We start from the raw sequence: 22,805 nt of genomic DNA, 5'->3' as shown, positions 1-22,805 counted from the left end.
ATGCCTGGGCCAGCTGAGCCCTGCCCCCGCCTACACTCCTGGATCCACTCTCCGTGCTCTGTCAATACAGCCTACTCAGATCCAGTGCTCAAGTTCTAGACACTGACTCCAGGGTTGAGCATCTTTCCAGTTCCAGGATGCCTGTTTCTGAGAGTCACCTCTGCTTTTCTTCCTCAGACTGGACTTTCTGAAAGTGACTGCTTGATCTGATGCCACAGGCCAAAATTCAGGGTACTTTCTTCCAGAGATTTGGGTCTGCTTCTGACAGGAGCCCAGGGGCGGGGAGACATTACCAATCTAGATCCACGTTAGCTCTGTCGGAGGACCCAGAAGTGCCACGGGCAGCTTGAGTGTGGCCCACCATCCTGCTGCTGGCCCAGGGTTAACTCTGGACAGCAGTGCTGCTGGCAACCCTTGCCCTCAGTGCAGCCCTGCTCCTCCTGCTTCTTTCACCACCAGTAGCACCAGCTCACAGCTGTTCTTTGTGTGTGTGCATGTGTGTCTGTGCATATGCATGTGTGCAAGTGACTGAGATTGTCCCTAGAGAGTCCCCTTCCTTCCTCCAAGCCTAGCGATGGATCAGTAATGTCTGATTCTGGATTTAGTAGTTGTGCAATGGAAAGGGGGGGTCCCTAGAGTATCTGATTTGTCACTCCATTAGAAGTGGAAGCCTCATTCCATTTGCCCCTATGTAGGTGGTTAACTCTCAGGTTTCTGACCAACCCGTCCTTCTCTGCTAAGACTTCATCTGCTGATGTGTCTCACCAAGTAATCTGTAGCTACTCAGAACCAGCTGCTTCTTCCGTTATAGGGGAGGAGATTCCCTGGCCCCATATGCTTGCCTGCTCCTGTATGTTTGCCCTTGGGGCCCGGTAGGATTCTTTTTATCTTAACTCTCTTACTTCCTTCCTTTTCCTCCCCAATTTAGCTTTCGCCTCTGAATGTCATCCACAGGAATTTAGATCTGCCTATCAATGAGAAGCCAGATGGCAGAGTAGAAACATCCCTAACCTGGGAGGAGTCAGGGCCCTGGAGTTTAGTCCTGGGTCTGCCATATTCGCTCACTGTGGACTGAAGGCTACTTATTCTACCAGATCTATTTTCTTCATAGCAGCCTGAGTGAACTCAATCTCTGAGACTCTCTTCTCCTCAATCCAAGAATTTTAACACAAGATTTCTTTGTCATTAAGATGGTCTGGTGACTGTGCCATCATCTAGTGACAGCTTTCAAAACTGCTGAACGAGGTGTTTTCTGTCCCTGCTTTCAATTTCGTGGCTCCATAGCACTGTGCATTCTTAGCTCTGTGTGTCTTTCTCGTTTCTTGATGCCAGCAGCCCATTTTTCCTCCTTCTCTGCCCACTCCTCTCTTTTGTAGTTATTTTATTTTTACTTCTGGCCAGATTTGTAAGTTAATTAAGTGATTGATTAGGTTCTAATCTGAAGGGCCCCTCCTGCTGACATGAGTCCTCTGGGCTGTCAGACACCACCACTTCCCATCTCAGTCACCGTTGGTATCTACCCTCTAGTCTCAGCTCAATTCAAAGGCTTTAGTTGTCATAAGTGTGATATCCCAAAAAGGGAAGCACCACCCTTCGGTAGTGTCCTTCGCCTTTCTGCAAATGGATTGGAGGCTGCAAAGCAGAAGATAAAAGCAAACAGGCTCAGCAGGAACTCTCCCTTCCCTGTTTCTCCTCTGTAGAAGTGCAAGCTCCATGCTAAGAAAGTCAACATACCTCTCAGAGTATGGAGTGCTGCCGCATGGAGGCTTCTTCTCCATGGTGAATGAGTCCTCAATGCTGCTGACACTGCAGGGAGTGTGATGGGGGAGAGGAGGGCAGAGATGAGAGCCAAATCACTATCATAGTTCATTTTCTAATTAACCTTTGGCCACAAGCTGAGACATAACTACGATGCCAGTCGTCATCTATCACTTGGTGCCATAGGGCCCTTCTATAGGGGGGGCAAAGGAGACCTTTCACAATGAGGGAGATGATCCGGGCTGGGTGGCTAGGATTCCTGAGGTTGTATACACCAAGAGAACCCCACTGACCAGTGGGAAAAGAGCAGAGCTTTCCTCCCCGCCTATAATATAATGTGACAGTCACCAGGAGCCCACTCAGTAGAAATCAGATACTGGGAATGAGAAAAAAGAAGGGATCATTCTGGTATAATACCTATACTTGAGTTATGGGGCAGAATTAGGGGGTGCAGATGGGTTTGGGGTTTCTTTTCGGGGCGACAAAGGTATTCTAGAATTGGATAGTGATGTTTGCATAACTCTGTGAATGTACCAAAACCTCAGGACTGTACACTTTAAAAGGTGAATTATAACTCAATAAGCTGTTGAGAAAAACCACCCTAAGGGCCTACAGATGGTGAAACCAAAGCTCAGAGAGGTTGAACATCTTGTCCAAAATGATCCTAACAGGGGGGCCTGAGCTGGGGCTTGAACTTGACCCCCACAGCCATGCTCATCATTCCATAGCACCAATGAAAGCCAGTCCAGAAGCCCCAGAGGCCCAATCCTGAAATAAGGCCAGGATGCTCCTCTCTGTTACTAAAATCCTCCAGTGGGATGACATGTCATAAGAAACATTCCAAGGGACTTCATCTCAGTGTGGTAGGCGGCAATACACTGAGGTGACATGGAAGTACCCCCTCCACATGGCATCACGAAGCAAGAAAATGAAAAGATGATCAATGAAAAGGGGAGGCCGCAGCAGATGGATTGCTTGAGGTCAGGAATTCAAGACCAGCCTGGCCAACACGGTGAAACCCCATCTCTACTAAAATACAAAAATTGGCTGGGCATTGTGGTGGGTGCCTGTAATCCCAGCTACTAGGGAGGCTGAGACAGGAGAATTACTTGAACCCAGGAGGCAGAGGTTGCAGTGAGCTCAGATGGTGCCACTGCACTCCAGCCTGGGCAACAGAGCAAGACTCCATCTCAAAAAAATTAATTATAATTAATTAATTAATTAAAATTAAAAAGCAAAGTCACACATGTATCAGGAACTGCAGTCACATGTGTGTTCAAATGAGGCAGCCTGGCATGACAGAAAAGAACATGGGGGCAGAAGAGAAGAGCTCTGCAATCTGAAAGGAAATAGGATGGGCTAGTTTGTCCCCAGGGCTCTGCCAGCTCTGTCAAGAGGGGTGCTCTCAGCATTCTACAAAATAAAATAACAAAGACAAGCAGAACAAAATGGCAGTGAAAATGGTGTACAGGATGAATTCACCAGAAGGGAGAACCCAAAGGTGCCCAGTTAAGTAGAATGCCTGAAAATGCATCAATCCCATCACAGAGCAACTACATCACTCATCCACTCAACAATTACCCAGAAGCTACTCTGAGCCAAGCCCTGGACAAGGAACCGGAAATGCAGGGATGAGAATATGGGAGCCGGCAGGAGAAGGCCGACATGGAAGGGTTTGGGACCTGCTCTTACCTGCTATAGCGTGCAGATACTGGCTTCCCAGAAGACACTTCACTAGCATTCACGTACTCCTTCACGAAGAGAATCCCTTTGCTGTAGAAGGAGCATAGCAGAAGTCAGAGGTACACCAGAAGATTTCAGGGAACCAGGCCTGGTCCACAGGAGTGGTTCAGGGCTGGGGAGACCCAGCCTGGTTTGAAGGAAGTGAAACAGCTTATGGGAAGGCCCAGGATAAAGGCACTGGCACTGCTGTGGACTCGGGTTACAATCCCAGGCCATGAGCATCTCTTGTTGTGTTTGGACTGAGGGCCCCAGAAAGGGGCTTCCTGCAACCAATAACAATGTGCTGTCTTCCTCCATGCAGACCTCGGTGCCCCCATCTTCTCCCCAGGCTTCTATACTTCTACACTTCAGTCCTGTGGGCTTTCCACTCCTACTTTAGGGCTGTGTCATCTTTCCCCTCTACCCACAACCAAGATATCCTCCAAGCTTTAATCCTACACTGTCAGTCTTTACCACTCAGCACCTCTCAGAAGGTACTCAGCTACTGCGCAATTTCCACCTCACATCTAACTTCTCCATTCTCACTCCTAGGGTCCAGAGGCCTAGAGGTTGCCTCATCCTGGACTGGTGTCTGTATGACTGGAAACAAGGTCTGCGTCATGCTGGGCTCAGCATGGCCCCAAATTTGCCCCCATTTCCATGCTGCACACTCCAGCTTGCTGACCTGATGTCTGCAGAGGCCCCCTTGGATATGCCCCCCTCCCACCCCCAACACACACACCTCACTGAGCAGCCTTCCTGCAGTGACATCCCTTCCTGCACCCTGACAGGTGGCCAGGAATGCCGGTGAAGCAGTGGGCATGTGAGAGAGACAGACAAACCTCATGTTGAAATGTGATTCCCAGTGTTGAAGATGGGGCTTGGAGGGAGGTGACGGGATCATGGGGGGATCCCGTATGAACAGCTGGCACCATCCCCTTAGTGAAAAGTGAGTTCTCATTCAGTTAGTTGACACAAGATCTGGTTGTTTCAAAGTCCGGGCCCTCCCCTTCCTCACTCTTGTTCCTGCTCGTGCCATGTGATGGTCCTGCTCCCACTTCAGCTTCCACCATGATTATAAGTTTCCTGAGGCCTTCACCAGAAGCCAAGCAGTTGTTGGTGCCACGCTTGTGCAGCCTGCCAACCTGTGAGCCAATTAAACCTCTTTTCTTTATAAATTACCCAGCCTCAGGTATTCCTCACACGCCTGGCCTTCACAGACTTGAGCTGGCTTCCCGGGCATGTTCCACAGGGACATCAGCAAGGAATCATGGATGGCAGAGCCACATCCACTAGCACACTAGGAAGTACCACTGCAGCCTCTTACAGAGATAGGAAAAAGGAGGTGTGGGAACGTCTAGGCCTGTAGATGGGAGTTTATATTACGGGACTAACACTGTCCTGTGTGGCCCCTTGGCTAACGGCCTGCTGGAAATTGGGGAAGGCACTAAAGGGGAAGCAACATGGAACAAAAGCCAAGTCCTTTACTGCCAAGGAGGAAGTGGCAGAGGAACATCTCCCAGGTTGCTAGATAGCCCTTCTTACGTGGTAGAGCTGGAGTCCAATTCACTTGTGGGGGCTGGAATATAAATGTGAGGCTGCTCAGAAGTGGCAGTGACAGTAACGGTGACCATGCAGCTCGAGGGGCTCCTCACCCTGAAAGAAATAAAGGGAGGGGTGGGCATGTCAACCTGAGAGCTAACACCTTCCAGGGTCAAACAGACTTTTCTGAGCCTAACCCTTGAGCACTGCTCTCGAAGGTTCCTCCGAGACCAACAAATGGAACTTTTCCTCACTTTACAGACAAGCAAACCCAGGCTAGGCAAGTTGAGACGTGTCCCAGGTCACATTGTGAGTTGGTAGCAAGACCCCAATCTTCCAGTGTCCACGCAGAACTCCTGACTGCAGCCAAGGGCCTTGGCCTCTGTGACTCACTCAGTTAGAGTAGAATCATGGGGCTCCCAGGGATGTGACAGTCAGGAGGGCGCAGAAGGGGAAGACACAGCCCAGCTCACCTCCTCACTGGATGGGACAGTCCCTTACTAGGATCAGCTCCTTTTGCCACCCTGCAGGGAACTCTCTAGAGAACACAAGGCCAAGGGGCAGAGGACCAAATGAAAGTAGGCATCATTGAGGAGGAAAGTCAGATGCACCTCATTCCCAGCAGAGGCGGGAGACTGACCGGTGTGGAAGTTTTTCTGAACCTCCACACTTCAGCTGCCAGATACGGCCCTTGGCCTGGAATCCAACCTCCTCAGCAGCCCAAAAGAGCTTTTCTCTGGCCAAGCCCATACTGGCTCTCACTCTGCCTGCCTCCAGGCTATGAGCCTCATTACCAAAGCTGCCATAGCTGTCTACTGCAGTTCAGGGCATGGTGTTGGGCAGCACCATTGACCACTTGTTTGCACCTTCCAACTTAAGTCTGCCCACCCTCCAATGGCCTGAGGCCAGCACTATGGGTGCACACTGCCCTGGGCTGATTCTGGTTTTCTCCAACATGCTGCAGCTCAGATCATACTCCAGATATGGCTGCCTGCATCTGGCCCAGGCTATGGGGTATTGTCCCCTTGCCAGAGAATGTAATGCCCAAGATTACAACTAGTTGAAGAGTAGGCAAAGGGAAGAACAATCATGATCTAGCATCTGCCTAGCTCTTTCGCCTCATAGTCTCAAACTATCACTTGCCACCCAAGCTCAAGCCATACAGACCAGCCTGCAGTTCCCCGGGACTTGCCAAGCTCTCATATGCCTTTGCAGACAACATCACCTCCTCCTCTGGGAAGCCCTTCCTGAGGGCCTTCCCTCCTACCTCACCCCAGTGTACCCAATCATCCTGTGCCTGTTCCTGCTTCACCCTATGACAAAGAAATATACCATAGAGACTGGAGGAGGTGGACCAGATAGGAGAGGATGCCCCACAAAAATCTGAAAAGACACATGGGGGATAAAAGGCAGAGCCGAAGAGTGAGAAAAGGATCGATTCTAAGAGAAAGGAAGGAAGACCTCCTACTGACTGAACAACTACCAGGTGTCTGGCATCCTGTGATCCATGTCAGCAGAATACTGAAGGGGACAGCAGAACTGAAGGGGCAAGGTAAAACAGAAATTCCCTGGAGCTACTAGGGAAGCTGAGGCAGGAAGATCACTTGAGGCTAGGAGTTCAAAAACAACCTGGGTAACACAGTAACACATCACCTCTTTAAAAAAAAAAAAATCCCCTGGGCATCCCCCCAGGACTGCAACGTGAGCAATAGGAGCCCTCCCAATAGCCTCCTCTCCCTCACCTACAAGACACTACAGGGCCCAGCTCCTGTCCCTCGCTCACCTCACCCTGTACCCTCCAAGCACAGGGCTCATCGTTCAGGCCCTCCTCTCTATCTTCTTTGTACACGATGCCTCTCCCCAGGTTCTTTGGAAGGCAGGCTCCTCCAGATGTTTCAGGTCTCAGCTGAACTGTCTCCTCCTCGATAGAAAAGCTTTCCCTAACCATCCTTGCTACCACACCCTGCCCTAACCCCTCTTCATCAGAGCACCTGGTTTCTTTCCTTTCTGGGCTTATAACAAACGGAGGGGCAGTATGGATGCCATAGCGATGAACAGTATAGGCTCTAAGCTCTCTCTGGATTCTAATCTCCGTTAGGCCACTTCCTGGCTGCAAAACTGCCGGCAAATTACTTAACCTCCATCTGCCTCAGTTTCTCCATAATAAAAGCACCTCCTTCCTAGAGTTGGTGTGAGAATTAAATGAGTGAGTCCACATAAGGCAGGGAGAACAGTGCCTGCACATTGTCAGCACACAGCGGGTGCTAACGATTATTACGATCGTGCTTATTCCTTAGCAGACCGTGTGCTCTCTGAGAGCGGCTGCATGGGGCCTTAGCCATCGTGTTCACTGTGTACATGGCTGCTCATGGGAGGCTCTTAGTATGCAGCATCTCTAGCTGGCGGCCCGTGGCTCCTGATTATTCCTGAACTCATGGCCACTTTGGGAAAAAAATATCTGGGGAACAAAGGGAGCTCTCAACAGACATGTACACCTTCTTTCACCATCATCAACTGCAGCTCCAGGCAGTGATAAAGGAAGGACTCACACAGAAAAGGACCAGAGGGAAACTGAGGCTGACTGCTGGTATGCATCCCATGTATTAGGTTTGAGAGACCAGAGCCAAGCTGAGGAATGCGAGGTCAGCAAACATTTTCTTTACTGAGTTCCTCGGCAAGATGAAGCTAGCACAGCCCTCTCCTTACCCTGTTCCCGAAGCCACCCTATCAAAGCGATGGATCATGGCAGGAGAGTGAAGGCAGAGCCAAAATACTTCATTGGCAGGGATAAGATTAGGAAAGACTGGAAGCTGGTCAAGGGAATGACCTGGAACTGAGAGACAGAGAGAGGACAGAGGTCACAGCAAGGCAGTTGGTCAAAATCAGTTAAGTGGACAGGACAATAGCCACAAAACACCAGAAATAAGGACATCTTGAGAATGCAGCCAGTCCTGCCTCAGACTGGAAGCCTCTACCACATGTCCTGCCAGTGCAAGAGCCAACAGGTGGGTTCCTAGTGACCAAAGCTGGATGTGAGAGCCAGAAAATTCTGTCATAGAGAAGAAGATGAAGTTCACCTGGCAGGATTGGGTAAAATGTCATCAAATCATGGCATTCTCTCCTGCCCTCTAGGCCCTGCCCATGTTGCAATGGCTGTGAAGCCCTTCCTGAGACCACACTGTTTCCAGTCCAACAACTCCAGCTTTCCACGGATTTTTGGAAATGGGAATTGACAGAATGTTTCAGGATGTATAAAATCTGATACTAGATTGCCTGTAAAAACATTTTCAAAACTCAATTATTTTCAAATGTGAAAAAATATGCTACAAGTCACCTAGGACTTCAAAATTGCGAAAGTTCTTACAGCTACCACAAACGTCATAATTTGGAGTGGACCCACACTGCTCTACAAAGGCCAGAAGCCAGGAAACTACCACTTTGGGAGACCTGAGCTGCTCACAGAAAAGCACAAGCGTCTAGTGCTGTCTGTTCTCTAGTACCTGGCTGTTCCTTGGTTATTGATCTCTCTCAGAAAATTCAGAGCCCCTGTTTCCTCAGGCTACTGCTGCCAACTTCTTGCAACCAATGAGCAACCCTGAGTCAGCACTGTGGAGCTACATTACTGCCCAAATCCATGGCCATCCCAGTGCTGATGGCAGTGGAAGAGCTCATCCAACTGGTACAGCTGTTATTTCTGGCAGTGAATCCCATCCACACCATGGCACACCTTGCTCAGAGAGCTTCTATCTCCGTTAATGGAAAAAGTAACCTATATCCCTCCCCTGACCCAGGTTTCCAGGTTTGAACTGGCTGCCAGACAACATGGTTCTCTGTGCATCCTCTCTGTGCCAGACTTAGTCTAACAGATTCGATGCTATGGCTCCAAGCTGAAATCCATGAATATCTACCCCTGACATGCTGGTTTCTCTGCTTCCCTCTGGCTCCTAACCACACTCGCCTGCAGAGGGTAACAGGCATGCCTAGTGTGTAGGGGTTTGTCCTGGGTTGCTGCCCTGGACAAAAACACTGGCTCTAGCAGGTAAGGTCCCAGTGCAGTTCGGCTCTTACCTGCTGGCACAGCTCTCTCGTCCAACAAACTGCTCAGATCCGCTGGTGCTGTTCTGCTGCTCTGGGGTGCTGGGATCTGCAGGTTGCTGAGTGGGTACAGCTGGGTCTCCTTGGTCACCTCTTGGGGCTCTAGGCCTGTCCTGCCAGGCCTCTCCAACCTTGGTGGCCACATTCTTCCCCTCAGAATCAGCCAACACGCTGAGGAAGAATAAGACCCTTATGAAGTGAGTGCCCGAGACTAGACATTGTTCTCCAATGGTAGGTAGGCTGGCTGTCATGTCTCGTGGACTTGGAGGGACTCATCTCCCCAAGGGTAGGGCAGACAGGAAGGAGGCACAACCGCCACTCCAAGCAGCAGGCAGTCTCCTCCTCAGTAAGACCCCAGCAGTGCTGCTCCTTTCTGACAAGGGCAAAGTCACCTGATGACTTCACTGAGGTATTAAAAGACATAGTCTTCTGGTTGGAAACACACTGGTATTCCTGTCCCCGTCCTCCCACTGCCATCTCTCCTTTCTCCAGTTCTTTCCTGCCTCTGGCCTCTCTAGGAAGACCTAAGCCATTCAGCCTTCTTCCCTGACAATGGTGCTCAAGACCTGTGCGCTGGCCAGGCTCATCAAGAACCCGGCAATCTAGGGAGGGGCTTGTCCCCCAAGCTACCCTGGAGGGCTCGGTAGGGGCAAGAGTAGGGGAGTGGGCACGTGTTGGTCGCCAGATTCCCAAATCCGCTGTTGACCCCACAAAAGGAGGAAGGGCCAGAAGAATCCAAAATTTCTCAGGTGGGGCCGTTATGACGACCCTAGACCCATTTGTGATCCTCTAGCGCCATCTGGCGGCAGGATCCGGGACTGATGCAGAAAAAGCCTCTCCAAGGTCGATCTTGCCCAAAACTACCATTTTCTTTGTTGATCATCTCATTTCCCGGCGGGCACCGCGGGCCGAGTCTGCGGCTGCAGGAAATGGCGGCACGCGCAGGCGTACTCACGCCGACCGCACCCCAGCCTGTGCACGTACAATCTCAGCGCGCGTGCGTGCTCCCGCTCACTTATTGTTGTGACCGCGTAGTTTTCACAGCTGGAACCTTCTTGTCTTCTTTATTGTGAAGTAGTCATAAGTATTACTAGAAAGCAATCGCATTTTCATCTTTTTTTTGTTTTGTTTTGTTTTGTTTTTGAGATGGAGTTTCCCCTGTCGCCCAGGCTGGAGTGCAGTGGTGTGATCTCGGCTCACTGCAACCTCCACCTCCCGGGTTCAGGCGATTCTCCTGCCTCAGCCTCCCGAGTAGTTGGGACTAGGACTACAGGCACCCGCTTCCACGCCCCGCTAATTCTTTGTATTTCAGTAGAGACAGGGCTTCACCTTGTTGGCTAGGTTGGTCGTGAACTCCTGAGCTCAGGCAATTCGCCTGCCTTGACCTCCCAAAGTGCTGGGATTACAGGCATGAGCCACCACGCCCGGCCATCCCTTTTTTTACAGATGAGAAAGTTGAGGTAAGAGTCCAATTGCAACTAATAAATGGTAGTCAAAATGGAATTTCATTGTGCTGCAGCTCAACCTGATCACATGACCCCTGCTACACTTTTAGCATCTCTAAACTTAGTTCCCCCCACCTAACCCCAGCTGCTTCTCTTCCCCTTCCAGCAGCCAAACTCCTTAGAAAGAGCTGTCTACACTCACTCTTGTCACCTTTTCCTTCCCTTCTTACCATCAACATTCCATGGAACCTATTAATTGCTTCTCAGACTATCTGCACTGAATGACCTCCCTTTCCCCTCTGTCTGGGACTGACATGCGGTCTTAAGGTGCAGCCCCCGACACCATGGGACTCACCACAACACCTGAACTGGTCTCTCTACCCTGTTCAACCAGAAAGTCTACTGATCACAAGCTTACATGTCCTGGCAATGTCAAAGTGCTACAAAAATATAAATATTCTCAATTTCTGTACTTGTCTAAGGTGGTAACAAATTGTTGGGGGGGTTAGGATGCTTTAATCACAGGATCACTGTGCAGATCACACTACTCTAGACATTCTTGCAGCTAAGTCCAGTTAACTGGCAGAGTTGGTGACTCTCCCTTTTACATTTTTCTTCCACAGCAGCACACTGGTTGGTTTCCTACCTCACTGGCCACTGCTCACTCATCTCTTTCACAAGCTCCTCCTGTTCTATCTTACTTCTTAATACGGGGTGCTGCTCCTATATGTCTTCTCTTCTCACTTTATGCATGCCCCTACAACAATATCACCCATCCCCCTGGCTTCAGTTGCACTGACGTATGGAAGACTCTCAAATACCTATTTTCAGTCCAGACCTCACCCCAAAGTTCCAGTCCCATTTGTCCATTGTTAAAGCAAACTAAATATGACCTGAGAAGGACTCCGTACTTCCATATTTGAGTCCTTGTGGATGAAAAGTAACCTAGCTTAATAGGGAGATAAAATTGAAAACGTAATTTAGGAGTATGCATGCGTAACAATAGTTAAGTCTTGGCCAATCCCAGCGGCCATACTTCAACCATTCATACACTGCTGAGTGTTCAAACTGTGTTCAAATAAAGCATACGCCCAAGCTGTAACCAATCCAGCCATTCTGTACCTCACTTCCAATTTCTGTACGTCATTCCCCCCTGCCCCCCGCCACCTTTTTTTTAATCTATCAATCTTCTTCTACCATGCAGCTGCGCTGGAGTCTCTGTGAATCTACTGTGGTTCTGGGGGCTGCCCAATTCACAAATAGTTCATTGCTCAATGAAACTCCTTTAAATTTAATTTGGCTGAAGTTTTTCTTTTATCACCATGTACCTGCCTCCTGCACCTCACCTCTTACATGTCTCATAGGTATCACATTTAACATGCCCCCAAACATTTCTTCTATCTCCCTGGTTGAGAGTCTGAGTCAATGAGGTGATAACAGTTTTTTGAGATGAGGAACACAGGGGGAGATGCAGAATTAGTACATTAGTTAATTTGTTTTATTTGGTTGTTTTTGGTGAGACGCTGTGTTGATAAAGATGGTTTGGGACATGCTGAGTTTTAGAAGGTGGCAGAAGTCCATAAGGCTACCTCATGGAACTACATATAGGTGAGCCTGCTGCTCCTACCAGCTGTTTCCCCTTGTTTCTCAAGAGTCTTAAGCCAGAAACCCAGAATGGATTATTGCCTGAAGGATGATCAAGTGTTCACAGTTGTCTGCTTTTTACCCTCTCCTTTGCCTTGACAGAATGTTAGGCAGTCTTCTCTCCTCCCCACAGGGTCTGAACTTTGCTTGCTCCTGGCTAGGTAAGTGCTAAACTGCAGAACATGCCCCACTTAGCAGCTTCTCCTGGGAATCGGCTGACTGCAGGGAAACACATTTCTGGTCAAATCATGCCAAATAGGTTCCCCTTTGCTTGCCCACTGGCCCTTGAAAGTAGCTGAGCTTCTAGCTCTACTTACTACTCCCTCCCTCCTTTTTCTGTATTATTTTGTGATGTTTGCAAGTCCTAAGATTGCAGCATCATCCCTATTGCAGTGGTCTTTTTAAACAAATTATTGGCCGGGCACAGTGGCTCACGTGTGTAATCCCAGCACTCTGGGAGGCCAAGATGGGTGAATCACTTGGGGTCAGGAGTTCAAGACCAGCCTGGGCAACATGGTGAAACTCTATCTCTATTAAAAATTCAAAAATTAGCTGGGCATGGTGGCGCATGCCTGTAATTCTAACCATTCAGGAGGCTGAGGTGGGAGAATTGCTTGAGCCCAGGTGGTGGTGGTTGCAGTGAGCTGAGATGGCACCTACATTCCAGCCTGGGTGACACAGCGAGACTTGTCTCAAAAATAAAATAAAATAAAAGCCTCTCTTTATCTAAATCCATATTTGTTTTTTGTTTTTGACACAGGGTCTCACTCTGTCACCCAGGCTGGAGTGCAGTGGTGCAATAATAGTTCACTGCAGCCTCAAACTCCTGGGCTCAAGCAATCCTCCACCACTTCAGCCTCCCAGGTAGCTGGGACTACAGGCACACACCACCATGCCTGGCTAATTTTTAAAATTTTTATAGATACAGGGGTCTCACTATGTTACCCAGGCTGGTCTCTAACTCTTGGGCTCAAGCAATCTTCCTCCCTCAGCTTCTCGAGTGCTGGGATTACAGGTGTGAGCTATTGCACCCTGCCCGGAGTCAGTATTTGTTTTTATTGGACACTTTTTACGGTTCTGTGATTCAGTTACTTTGATTCTGTTAAATGACCTCTTCCCAGTTCTTTTCTGTTTGAGCAAGAATCTTCCCAGACAGAAGTCTTCCTAGCTCTTTTTGAGTGGGGCTTTAACCCCTGATTCTGTTGAGCAGGACTCCTCCTGGTTCTTTTCAATTTTAGCCAGAATTGTCCTGGATAGAAGTTTTCTTGGTTCCTTTTGAGTGGAGATTTACTCCCTGACTCTCGAGTGGGAAATTCCTGGCTCTTTTGTGAGGCCTCATTGTTTCCCTTGACACCTTGTCTAGAGATTGCATAAGGAAAGCCCTTCCGCTCCTCAGTAAGGACTGAAGAGAAACTTTGGCTCCCAGATGAGGACTGTATGCAGAACTTTCTAATGAGACTGTCCAGCCTGGCTCCTTTCTCTATTTGATCTGCCTCTTCCCACAGGTAACTCTCAATCTACTGGGTGCCCTTCCTCCTCTTCCTCCTCCTCCCTTGCAGACTACATGCTCTGCCCCTATGGCACTCATTCTGTCCAGTATTTCCAAAACCGGCAAAAAAAAAAAAAAAAAAAGTAATCATGAAGGGTAATTTGGAACTTCAGTGACCTTACTGGGGAACCTGGGGTCTCCCCAAACCTGCTCATCTAAGATTCTCCCTTCCCATCTTCCTACCGCATCCCTCCTCCCTTCTTTTCACCACTTTAGACCTTCCCTGCAGCTCCCTGAATCTTTTCATCTGTCCCCTTCCATGCCTCTACCTCCTACATACCCCTATCTACCCTTCCACAGGCTTTCCCCTTCCCACTCAAGCCTCTCAACTGCCTAGAGCCAGTAGAGCTTCAGGTCCCCTGCCCCCATTGAGGGCTCGCCATTAGATCTCTATTTGTGTCTGTCTGTATGTTTAGTATACATGTATCTTGTATATGTGTAATATTTCAGTACCTCCAGATGGCACTACCAAATTAATTTACAAAATCCCTTTATCCTCTATTCTAATTGACTTAGAGATAAATACTTATATAAATTAAATCATTATAAAACTCTCATAAATTAAAGAACCAACTTCTAATACTTTCAATGTAAACAACAAAAAAAGTATTCTTATAAAAACTAACCCAAATGCTTTTAAAATTCAAGTTCACAGAATTTACGTAAACTTTTGGCAAACAAGACTAGTTTGATATTGTTAGTTTAATAGACAGCTGTGTGTCTGAGTCATGAGCATTACCTATAATACAACAGAATACAAGCATATATTTTTACTCTGCTTGGGTATATTCCTCCTAAACTTAAACAGGTTTACATGTTGAATAAGCTAGTATTATATCTACTACATGTTTAAGATTATAAAAATTTAAATTTGCTTTTAACCAAACTGAGTCATTATTCTGGCAAACTTTATCTCAGCAGTAATTATGTTTTATAATATGTAAGCTTAAAGACAGTTTCTAAAATCTTTTTGGCAACTTAAAACCTTAGACTGATGCTGAATTAAGTTAACTAAATTCATTAAATATCATTTATAAAGAAGATAAAATACTTAGTCACTAGACCTAATTTTAGGTTTATATACTTTTTGCTTTTTTTTTTTTATGGTACAGTGTGACTATATTTGGATCTGTTAAATGTGTTCATTTGTCCACACTGCAAAATGGTAGTATAAAGTATATAACTATAAAAAGTTATGAGATGTATATTCATAAGCTTTACTAGTCTGCTACAAAATGCTGGTATATGATATTTCAAAATTACCTACTTCCTGTTTGCTCTGTAAAAGAGAAGTTATTAATGGTTAAAATTATAATAAGCAAATAAGTATATATATATATATACATATATGAGACTACTAAAAGTAATAATGACAGAAATGGCAAAGGGAAACAACTTTGTATGTAAGGTATGCAAATATGCTTTTCCTAAGGAAAAAGAAAATAGCTTTGTCCTAAATTAAAATGACAAATAATTTAAAAATGTGTGAGACAAAATGTAAACACATATCTTTAAAATTAGAAAATGTTCACAGAAAAGGAATTTTATTTGTCATGGCTAAAACTAATATTTATTCAGTGTATTTATAAGATTTTCAAAAAAGAATATCAAATATTGTAATTGTATAAAATTAAAATATTGGTTTCTCTGTTAAAATAACAAAATTTTCTTAGGCTAGGTGCAGTGGCTCACGCCTGTAATCCCAGCACTTTGGGAGGCTGAGTCAGTTCACCTGAGGTCAGGAGTTCAAGACCAGCCTGGCCCACATGGTGATCGCGCCACTCCCGCCTGGGCAACAGAGCAAGACTCCATCTCAAAAAAAAAAAAAAAAAAAATCTTGATCATTGGTCTGTCCCTAATAAAAAGTTATAAATGGTCTGTTTTTCTTCTGAGTAATCTGCCTAAGGGGCAAAGATTTTATGTCTTATCAAAATACTGTAATGCCCTATCTGTATGTTGACTTTATTATGTCCTTATTTTTTGAAAGTCTTTTCAATTTTAAAGGAACTGAAGATTCTTTACAATCATGTTACCTCATATGTTTACTTTAAAATTTGTATAACTCTGATTCACTAGCTAACCAAGTAGTATTTCTCACTAACCCATAATGCTATTCAATCCAATGTTTAAGAACCCCTGACAACTCTTAACATTTGCCTTCCCACAATCAAACCTTAAATATATTTCATACCTAAAACTGACTTTGGGATTTGCCAGGGACCTTCTGGAAAGTCTCAAAGGATTAACTCTTTCACCTTGTAACAAGAAAGGTGCAAAAATTAATTAGTCTTATTTAATATTGTATAAATTGCATTGGCAGCATTGTCAAATCAAAAAAAAATGCAGAACCTTCCCTAAATTAGTCTATAATGGGTAAAATGTCCTTAATATAAATATTTTAGAAATTCCATAGAATTCCTAGCAGGTTTTCAGTGTCCTCAGTGCACATGAGATATTGTTCTCTATCAAAGCCCCAGTGCTGCTTTGCCTTATATTAGATAAGAACAATACAAGGTTATCAGTCATCATTTCAATTATTTTTTAAAATATTAACTTGGTTGCAATTTTGCTTCTCTGATTTGTATCCAGTGTATTCTAGGCCAGTGGTTTCCATGGGAAATTCACATTGCCCACTGATGAAATATTGTTAATATACAGATGTTAGGACCTTTCCTTAACTGCCAATTTGATTTTATTCTGCATCCAAATCTCATGGTTATAAATATGTTACTAGTTTATTTATGTTTTTCTCACTGGCTTGAAGCTTTCCCTTATATAAAAGGATCATTGCCACTAATGTTATTAAGCTTTTGTTAGAACAAGTATTCCCCACATGTGGAATTCTACCACTTCTTTCAAATGACTAAGGAATCCATTTCCCCAGTAAAGGCACCCAAGATATATAATGAGTTCTTCCTTTATCCCCTAAATTACATTGTCCTTATCATCCCCAGTCATCTGAAATGATGGAAACAGTGGAATATTAAAGTGAAAACTTGCAAACTGAAGAAAAACTCAATCTCCCATGGCCTAAGGTATTACCCTTAGCACTGACTGCCCTCTGGTCCTCTCATGCTGGGTCCTATCTACTCTCCCCCCATGTGAGGGAGGAGATAACTGGCCCACCCATGAGAATTCCCTAGTGTCTAGACTCTCAAAGATTCTAATCTGGTCAATTCAGACATTTAAAAATAATGACAAGGATTTTTTTCCATTTTTCCATCTACTCTCCCTGGAAGTTCTACTACTATCGTTGCCTACATCTCTGAAGGCTCTCACTCTGCCTGTCTCTGCCCTTCTTGGAACCCCAGGCTAGTTATCCACTAGGAGAGTGCATCTAGTGGCTTTCTTCCTGGCGTGTGCCCAGACTAGGACTGAGGGAATGCTTGCTACTTAGAACTATTAGCAGTAAGCAGCCCTTAAGCCCCTGGCCCACTGACTCTAAATGCTTCCCATGAGGTGCCATGACATAGTTGACCCTTCCTGATGAACCTAGCCTACTGAGATGCCATGCCAGTGACCAGACCCAAAGACCGCAAATAGAGAACCCAGGTGGCCCGCAAAGGGTATTTGTCTACAGTCGCACCCCAGCATGCTACAGGATTTAGACCACTAAGAGGAAGAGGAGAAGAGCACTTGCAGAGTGCTGCTGTCTGCCTCAGCAAAACAGCACAGTGTGCCAGGGCAATCCGGCCAGGCCAGCCTAGGCAGAGCCTCCACCTGAAAGCCAGAGGCTTGCCTCAGGTGCCCTTGTCAGCTTGGGATCTCCATGGACCAGGCATTTGCTCAGTCAGCTGCAGGCAGTATAGTGGCAGGTTAGAGATACTTTGGCCACCACCTAAGCCAGGAGGGGTCACATACTCCACTCAGTCACTCGACCAGAAATGCGGCTTTCTAAATTGTCACTCCCTCTCCTTCACTCTCTCCCAAGTCTTACCTGTCATCCAATTTGGGATCTATTCTACTTGTTTTACAGTTCTGTCTGTCTCCATCTCCACAGCTAGTCCCCTAGTCCAGGCCCTATCATTTCTTACAGGGAGGATTCTGTAAGCACTTCCTCTTCTCCCTGCTCCACTCTGCCCACTTCAGTCCACTCTTCTCACTGCCACTGGAGAGCCCACTGCAAAGCAATACTCTCGCCGTATCATTCCCCTGCTTCAAACCTTCCTGACTCCTCTTTGCCCTTGAAAGAAAATCTAAAGTCCTTGTTATGGCATAAAGTTCTGATCCTGCCCATCTGCGTCAGGGGTCCCCAAGACCATCCCTGGGTTTGGTGATTCACAAGAAGAACTCACAGGACACAGCACATCATCACACTCAAGGCTATGGTTTATTATAGTGAAAAGATACAAAGCAAAATCAGCAAAGGGAAAAGCACACAAGGCAAATTTCTGAGGAAACCCGGGCACAAGCTTCCAGAGTCCTCTTCCAGTGGGTCACACAGGATTCACTCAGTTCCCCTCAGCAGTGCGTTGTGACAACAAGTGTGAAATGCTGTCAACCAGGGCAGTTCATTAGAGACTCAGAGTCCAAGGATTTTACTGGGTACTGGTCATGTAGGCACCCTCTGCCTAGCCTTTACCTAACAGGCACACGTTGCTTTCACCTATAGGAAACCTTCCCCATTATCTTGTAGCTGTAGTTATCTGCTCACCCCTCCCACATCCATCACGTCATGGCCAGTTTCAGAATGTGTACCCCACCAACTGCACCTGCTTATCCTCCGCTCCCTCCTCAATCCATTATAATCCAACTACAGCCTTTCCCACTGCCCCAACCTACTCCCCTCAAGGTAGTCATGAGTTCTACATAGCCAGATCTGATGGGCCTACTTCAGGATATACAGCGCACTGGAAAGTTAGCTCAGCATGGCTTGGTTTCCATGACGGTCGTCTTTCCTAATTCTTCCATTTATTCAAAATTGTCCTTCTCAATACCTCTCTGTAGCTCCTCTTCCTCCTTAAGACCTTTCGGTATTACTTTTCAAAATTATGGTCCATCTGCCTTTGCTTCTCTCATATTGTTACTTCTTTTCATTTTATATATTCAGCTAGGGTTTTAGGGGATCAATAATTAATATCCCCTCTTTTTCTTTTTGAGACAAAAGGAGAGCAGAAAATGGAGATAAATGTCAGCTGATGAAGCAGGTGGCTTTAGATGTACACCCCAAAAAGAAGGCTCCCTCAGCACCCGTGAACCACGTGGACTTACCCACCCAGCCAAGGGCCTAGCTGGACAAGTGGCCCTGGAAGCTTGCAGAGAAAAGTCGAGAATACATGCTTTGTACACACTGCCTTCCAAAGGCATTCTCCAGGCAACCTCATCCATTCCCTTCAGCGACTTCCTATGAGCTGACAACTCCCAGCTCTCTAGCCCCAGGTCAGATCTTTGCTCAACTCCAGATTTGTTTACTCAGTAATCTACTGGACATCATTGGCTGGAGCCCCCTACAGGCACTTCTCATTCGGCATGGCCCAATGACCTTATCATCTCTCTGCATCTCTCAGCAGGCCTGCCCCCAAACTCCTTACCCCCAGCTAGTTCCTGTCACCACCCATCTAGTTGCCTAGCCCTGAAATCTGGGAAGCAACCTTGGCTTTTCCCTCACTGTTACTTTATTTTTTTAATTTTTATTTTGGAGACAGGATCTTGTTTTGTTACCCAGGCTGGAGTGCAGTGGCAGGAACATGGCTCCCTGTATCCTTGACATCCCAGGCTCAAACAATCCTCCCACCTCAGCCTCCCAAGTAGCTGATACTACAGGCATGTGCCACCACACCTGGCTAATGTTCTTAAATTTTTTGTAGAAACGGGGTCTCGCTATATTGCCCAGGCTAGTCTCAAACTCCTGGGCTCAAGCAATACTGCCACCTCGGCCTCCCAAAGTGCTGGGATTACAGGCATGAGCCACCACGCCAAGCCCACTTTTACCTTTAATAAGTCAAAAATACTTGCAGCCTTATCACCTCAGCCCTGGTGTAAACAAACAGTCTCCAATAAGGCCTCTTGCCTTGTCTTGTCATATACTCCCCTGGCCTGGTCCTCCACAGGGCAATGGAGGGATCTTTTTTGGACTCAAGTCTGGCTGTGGCACTCTCCTGCAGGAAAACCATCAGTGGCTCCCAGGGCCCTCAGGACGTGGGTCACACTCCTCAGCCTAGGAGCAGGTGCCTGCCCAGCCCCTACTCAGTGCTTCCTGCCAAGCCAGGCTGGATTAGCCCTCCTTTGTGATGGCTACTGACTGGATGTTCCCTATACACTTTGTGAGCCTCTACTTGGAATGCCTTCCCAAGCACATCCATCTGGCAAAATCTCCCTCAGCCTTCCAGACCCAGCTCCAACATCACTCTCCCTGTAAAGAAAGCCTTTCCTGACACTCCCCCTGCAAAACAAAAACAAAGCCCAGAACCACTCACCTCCTCCTTCATCCACAAGCCTCACTTTTCATATCCCTTCACTGCATGGAACACTGACTAGTTCCAGAAGCCACACGATGTGACAGGAAGTCCAAGGTTGTTCACTCTCTTTTTGGACTGGGCCTTTCCAGGGCCTGGGGCCAAGGAGTCAAAGATGGGCTAGATATTCTTAGAAGGTAAAACTTGTTATCTAACAGTTGAGCCAGGCCCTAAAAATAACCTCCCTATCTAACTATTAATAATTATGGAACCTCTGTGGTACACGAAGCCCCAGAACAAAGAAGGCAGATAACTGTGTTTCTTTCATCCCTGCAAAAGGAGCCCCAGGCCCCACCTGCTCCCCACAGCAAATGCCCTGCTGGACTCCACCAGCTCCTCTCTTGGGGCAATATGAGTCTTAGCTCTCTCCTTCTACATTTCTGTCTTGTTTAAGAAACTGTTCACTTTGCACCCCTGGAATTACTGGTCTATTGACGTGTCCAGAGCTGCATGGACATGCAGTGTTTGCGCTGGCAGGCGAGATGCCTTCAAGAGAGCCTGACTTGAAATTCTCACACCAATGCCACGTGGTCAGCTCCAGTAACAGGCATGCTTGTCCTCTTGCTCATGCACGCTGGCACACATCAACACATGGCCAGTCACATCCTGTGTCACTCTCTCATGCCTGCTTACCCATGCTCCCTTTCTCTCCCTCTGGCCTCTCTCTCTCTCTGCTTCACTCCGTCACTCTTTTGCACTTGTACCCTCTTTCTTTTTTGCTCTTTCACACTCTGTCCTTCTCTGACAATGGCATTTTATGCACACCACACAAATTGCCCTCACTCTGCCCAGGACCCCCACCTGTAGAGCACCTGTACTCTGAGAGACAGCCTTCCTTCCTGCCCCATGCATTGGGAATTAGCCAGGGCTTCTCACACCTGGGGACAGACACATCCTTCTATCGCAGTCCCCTCCCGGCCCCTTGAGCCACAAGAAGCCTGATGACACTGCTCTAGGACCAGGGAATCACCACCATGACCCACTCACAGAACAGGCACCTGGGTATGCAATGTGTTGGGTATTGGCACAGGGTGTGGGCAAGTGGTTCCTACCTGGGTCGCAGACCCCAACAAAAACACGGGCTCTAGAGGCAGAGTCCACTGCAGCTCAGCCCTTACCTGCTGCCACAGCTCTCTCGTCTGACAAGTTGCTCAGATCCGCTGGGGCTGTTCTGCCGCTCTGGGGTGCTGGGATCTGCAGGTTGCTGAGTGGGTACAGCTGGGTCTCCTTGGCCACCTCCTGGGGCTCCAGGCCTCTCCTGCCAGGCCTCTCTGACCTTGGTGGCCACATTCTTCCCCTCATAATCCGCCAAGGCCCTGAGGAAGAATAAGCACCCTTATGAAAAAAGTGCTCTGAAACTAACCCTGCCTCAGTCCCAGCACGCAAGCTGGCTGTCACCTCCTGTGGACTTGGAGGCACTCATATCCCTGAGAGTGGGGCAGAAAGGAGCCAGGCACAGCCCCAAGTCCAGGGAACAGACAGTCTCCTTGGTAGGAGCCCAGCACCGCTGCTCCCTTCCCACTGAAAAGGCGTCCCTGTGTAATAGATGAAGCCGAAGCCAAAGCCAAAGCCGAAGCCTCCGATGTTTTTGTTATTGTTGTTTGGAGGCAGGATCTCACTCTGTTGCCCAGGCTGGAGTGCAGCGGCGCCATCTCGGCTCACTGCAACCTCTGCCTCCTGGGCTCGAGTCATCCTCCCGTCTCAGCCTCCCAAGTAGCAGAGACTACAGGTCCACACTACCACGCCCGGCTAATTTTTGTATTTTTTTTTCTGTAGAGACGGGGTTTCGCCATGTGGCCCAGGCTGATCTCAAGCGATCCTCCTGCCTTGGCCTCCCAAAGTGCAGGGATTACAGGCATGTGCCACTGCACCCAGCCCTCCAATTTTTGGCTTTTGCCACCCCTGAATCCAGCAAGAAGGACGGGGCTTCCCCCAGATGTCTCAGGCATCAAGCTCTTCAGGGGTCTTCTCTGGCCTCACCCCATGCTTGCACTGTACCCTCCAGTCTGGGCACCATGGGAAAGGGGCTGCTAGCTGATCCTCCATTTCCACACCCCTCCCATCACCAGCCCCACCTTGAGATGCAAGGTACTGCTTCCAGAGTCTACTAGGCCAGGTGCAAACACCAAGTTGGGCTACTAAGAGAGTGAGCCCAGCATTTCAGAATGAAAATCGACTTCACCATCACCTCAATCCTAGCTCACTCTGAATATAACCTTCCCAACATCACCAGCCTGCCTTCAATAGCTAGTGGGGGCTACCCCGAGACAAGAACACACTACAAACTACCCTGGGACTCTTTGTATATAGGAGTTAACTTTGTCTAGGCAGGCTTCCTGCCTTCAAGCTGGAATAACAAGGCCAACAGAGGCCACATTTTTTGGAAAGTATGCCCTGAAAGCAATATGATTCTTCAGCCTCAGGTGGAGGTGGGGGAGACTAAAATTCTCCAGCAGGGACAACAAGCTAATTGCCACCTCCAGCTGCACCAGGCAGAACTGCAGGCAAGTGAGTATGACGCCACACAGTAACTGTGGGAAACCATCCCACTGGGCCTGTGCTTCTCTGTGCTGCTTCCACCCTTAGGGCCCGCTA

General features: G+C 47.6%; 1 protein-coding gene across 15 annotated transcripts in view; it reads right to left on the bottom strand.

Annotated features, from left to right (window-relative positions):
• Positions 1-22,805, bottom strand: part of ZNF185 (zinc finger protein 185 with LIM domain) — a 72,347-nt gene that overhangs the window by 4,477 nt on the left and 45,065 nt on the right. For 9 of the 15 annotated variants that reach the window (XM_028842405.2, XM_077988776.1, XM_077988781.1 and 6 more), the window contains 5 exons: positions 21,329-21,526; positions 9,091-9,288; positions 5,026-5,136; positions 3,451-3,531; positions 1,735-1,806 (listed from right to left, as the gene is read on the bottom strand). In XM_028842405.2, the coding sequence (XP_028698238.2) occupies positions 1,735-1,806; positions 3,451-3,531; positions 5,026-5,136; positions 9,091-9,288; positions 21,329-21,526 (660 nt within the window). The remainder of the gene's footprint in view (positions 1-1,734; positions 1,807-3,450; positions 3,532-5,025; positions 5,137-9,090; positions 9,289-21,328; positions 21,527-22,805) is intronic. The other 6 variants (XM_077988779.1, XM_077988784.1, XM_077988788.1 and 3 more) reach the window with 1 other exon arrangement.

Source organism: Macaca mulatta, chromosome X (genome assembly GCF_049350105.2).
Source record: "Macaca mulatta isolate MMU2019108-1 chromosome X, T2T-MMU8v2.0, whole genome shotgun sequence".
In the NCBI taxonomy this organism is placed as follows: domain Eukaryota; kingdom Metazoa; phylum Chordata; class Mammalia; order Primates; family Cercopithecidae; genus Macaca; species Macaca mulatta.
This window is presented reverse-complemented; position numbering and strand designations above follow the sequence as displayed.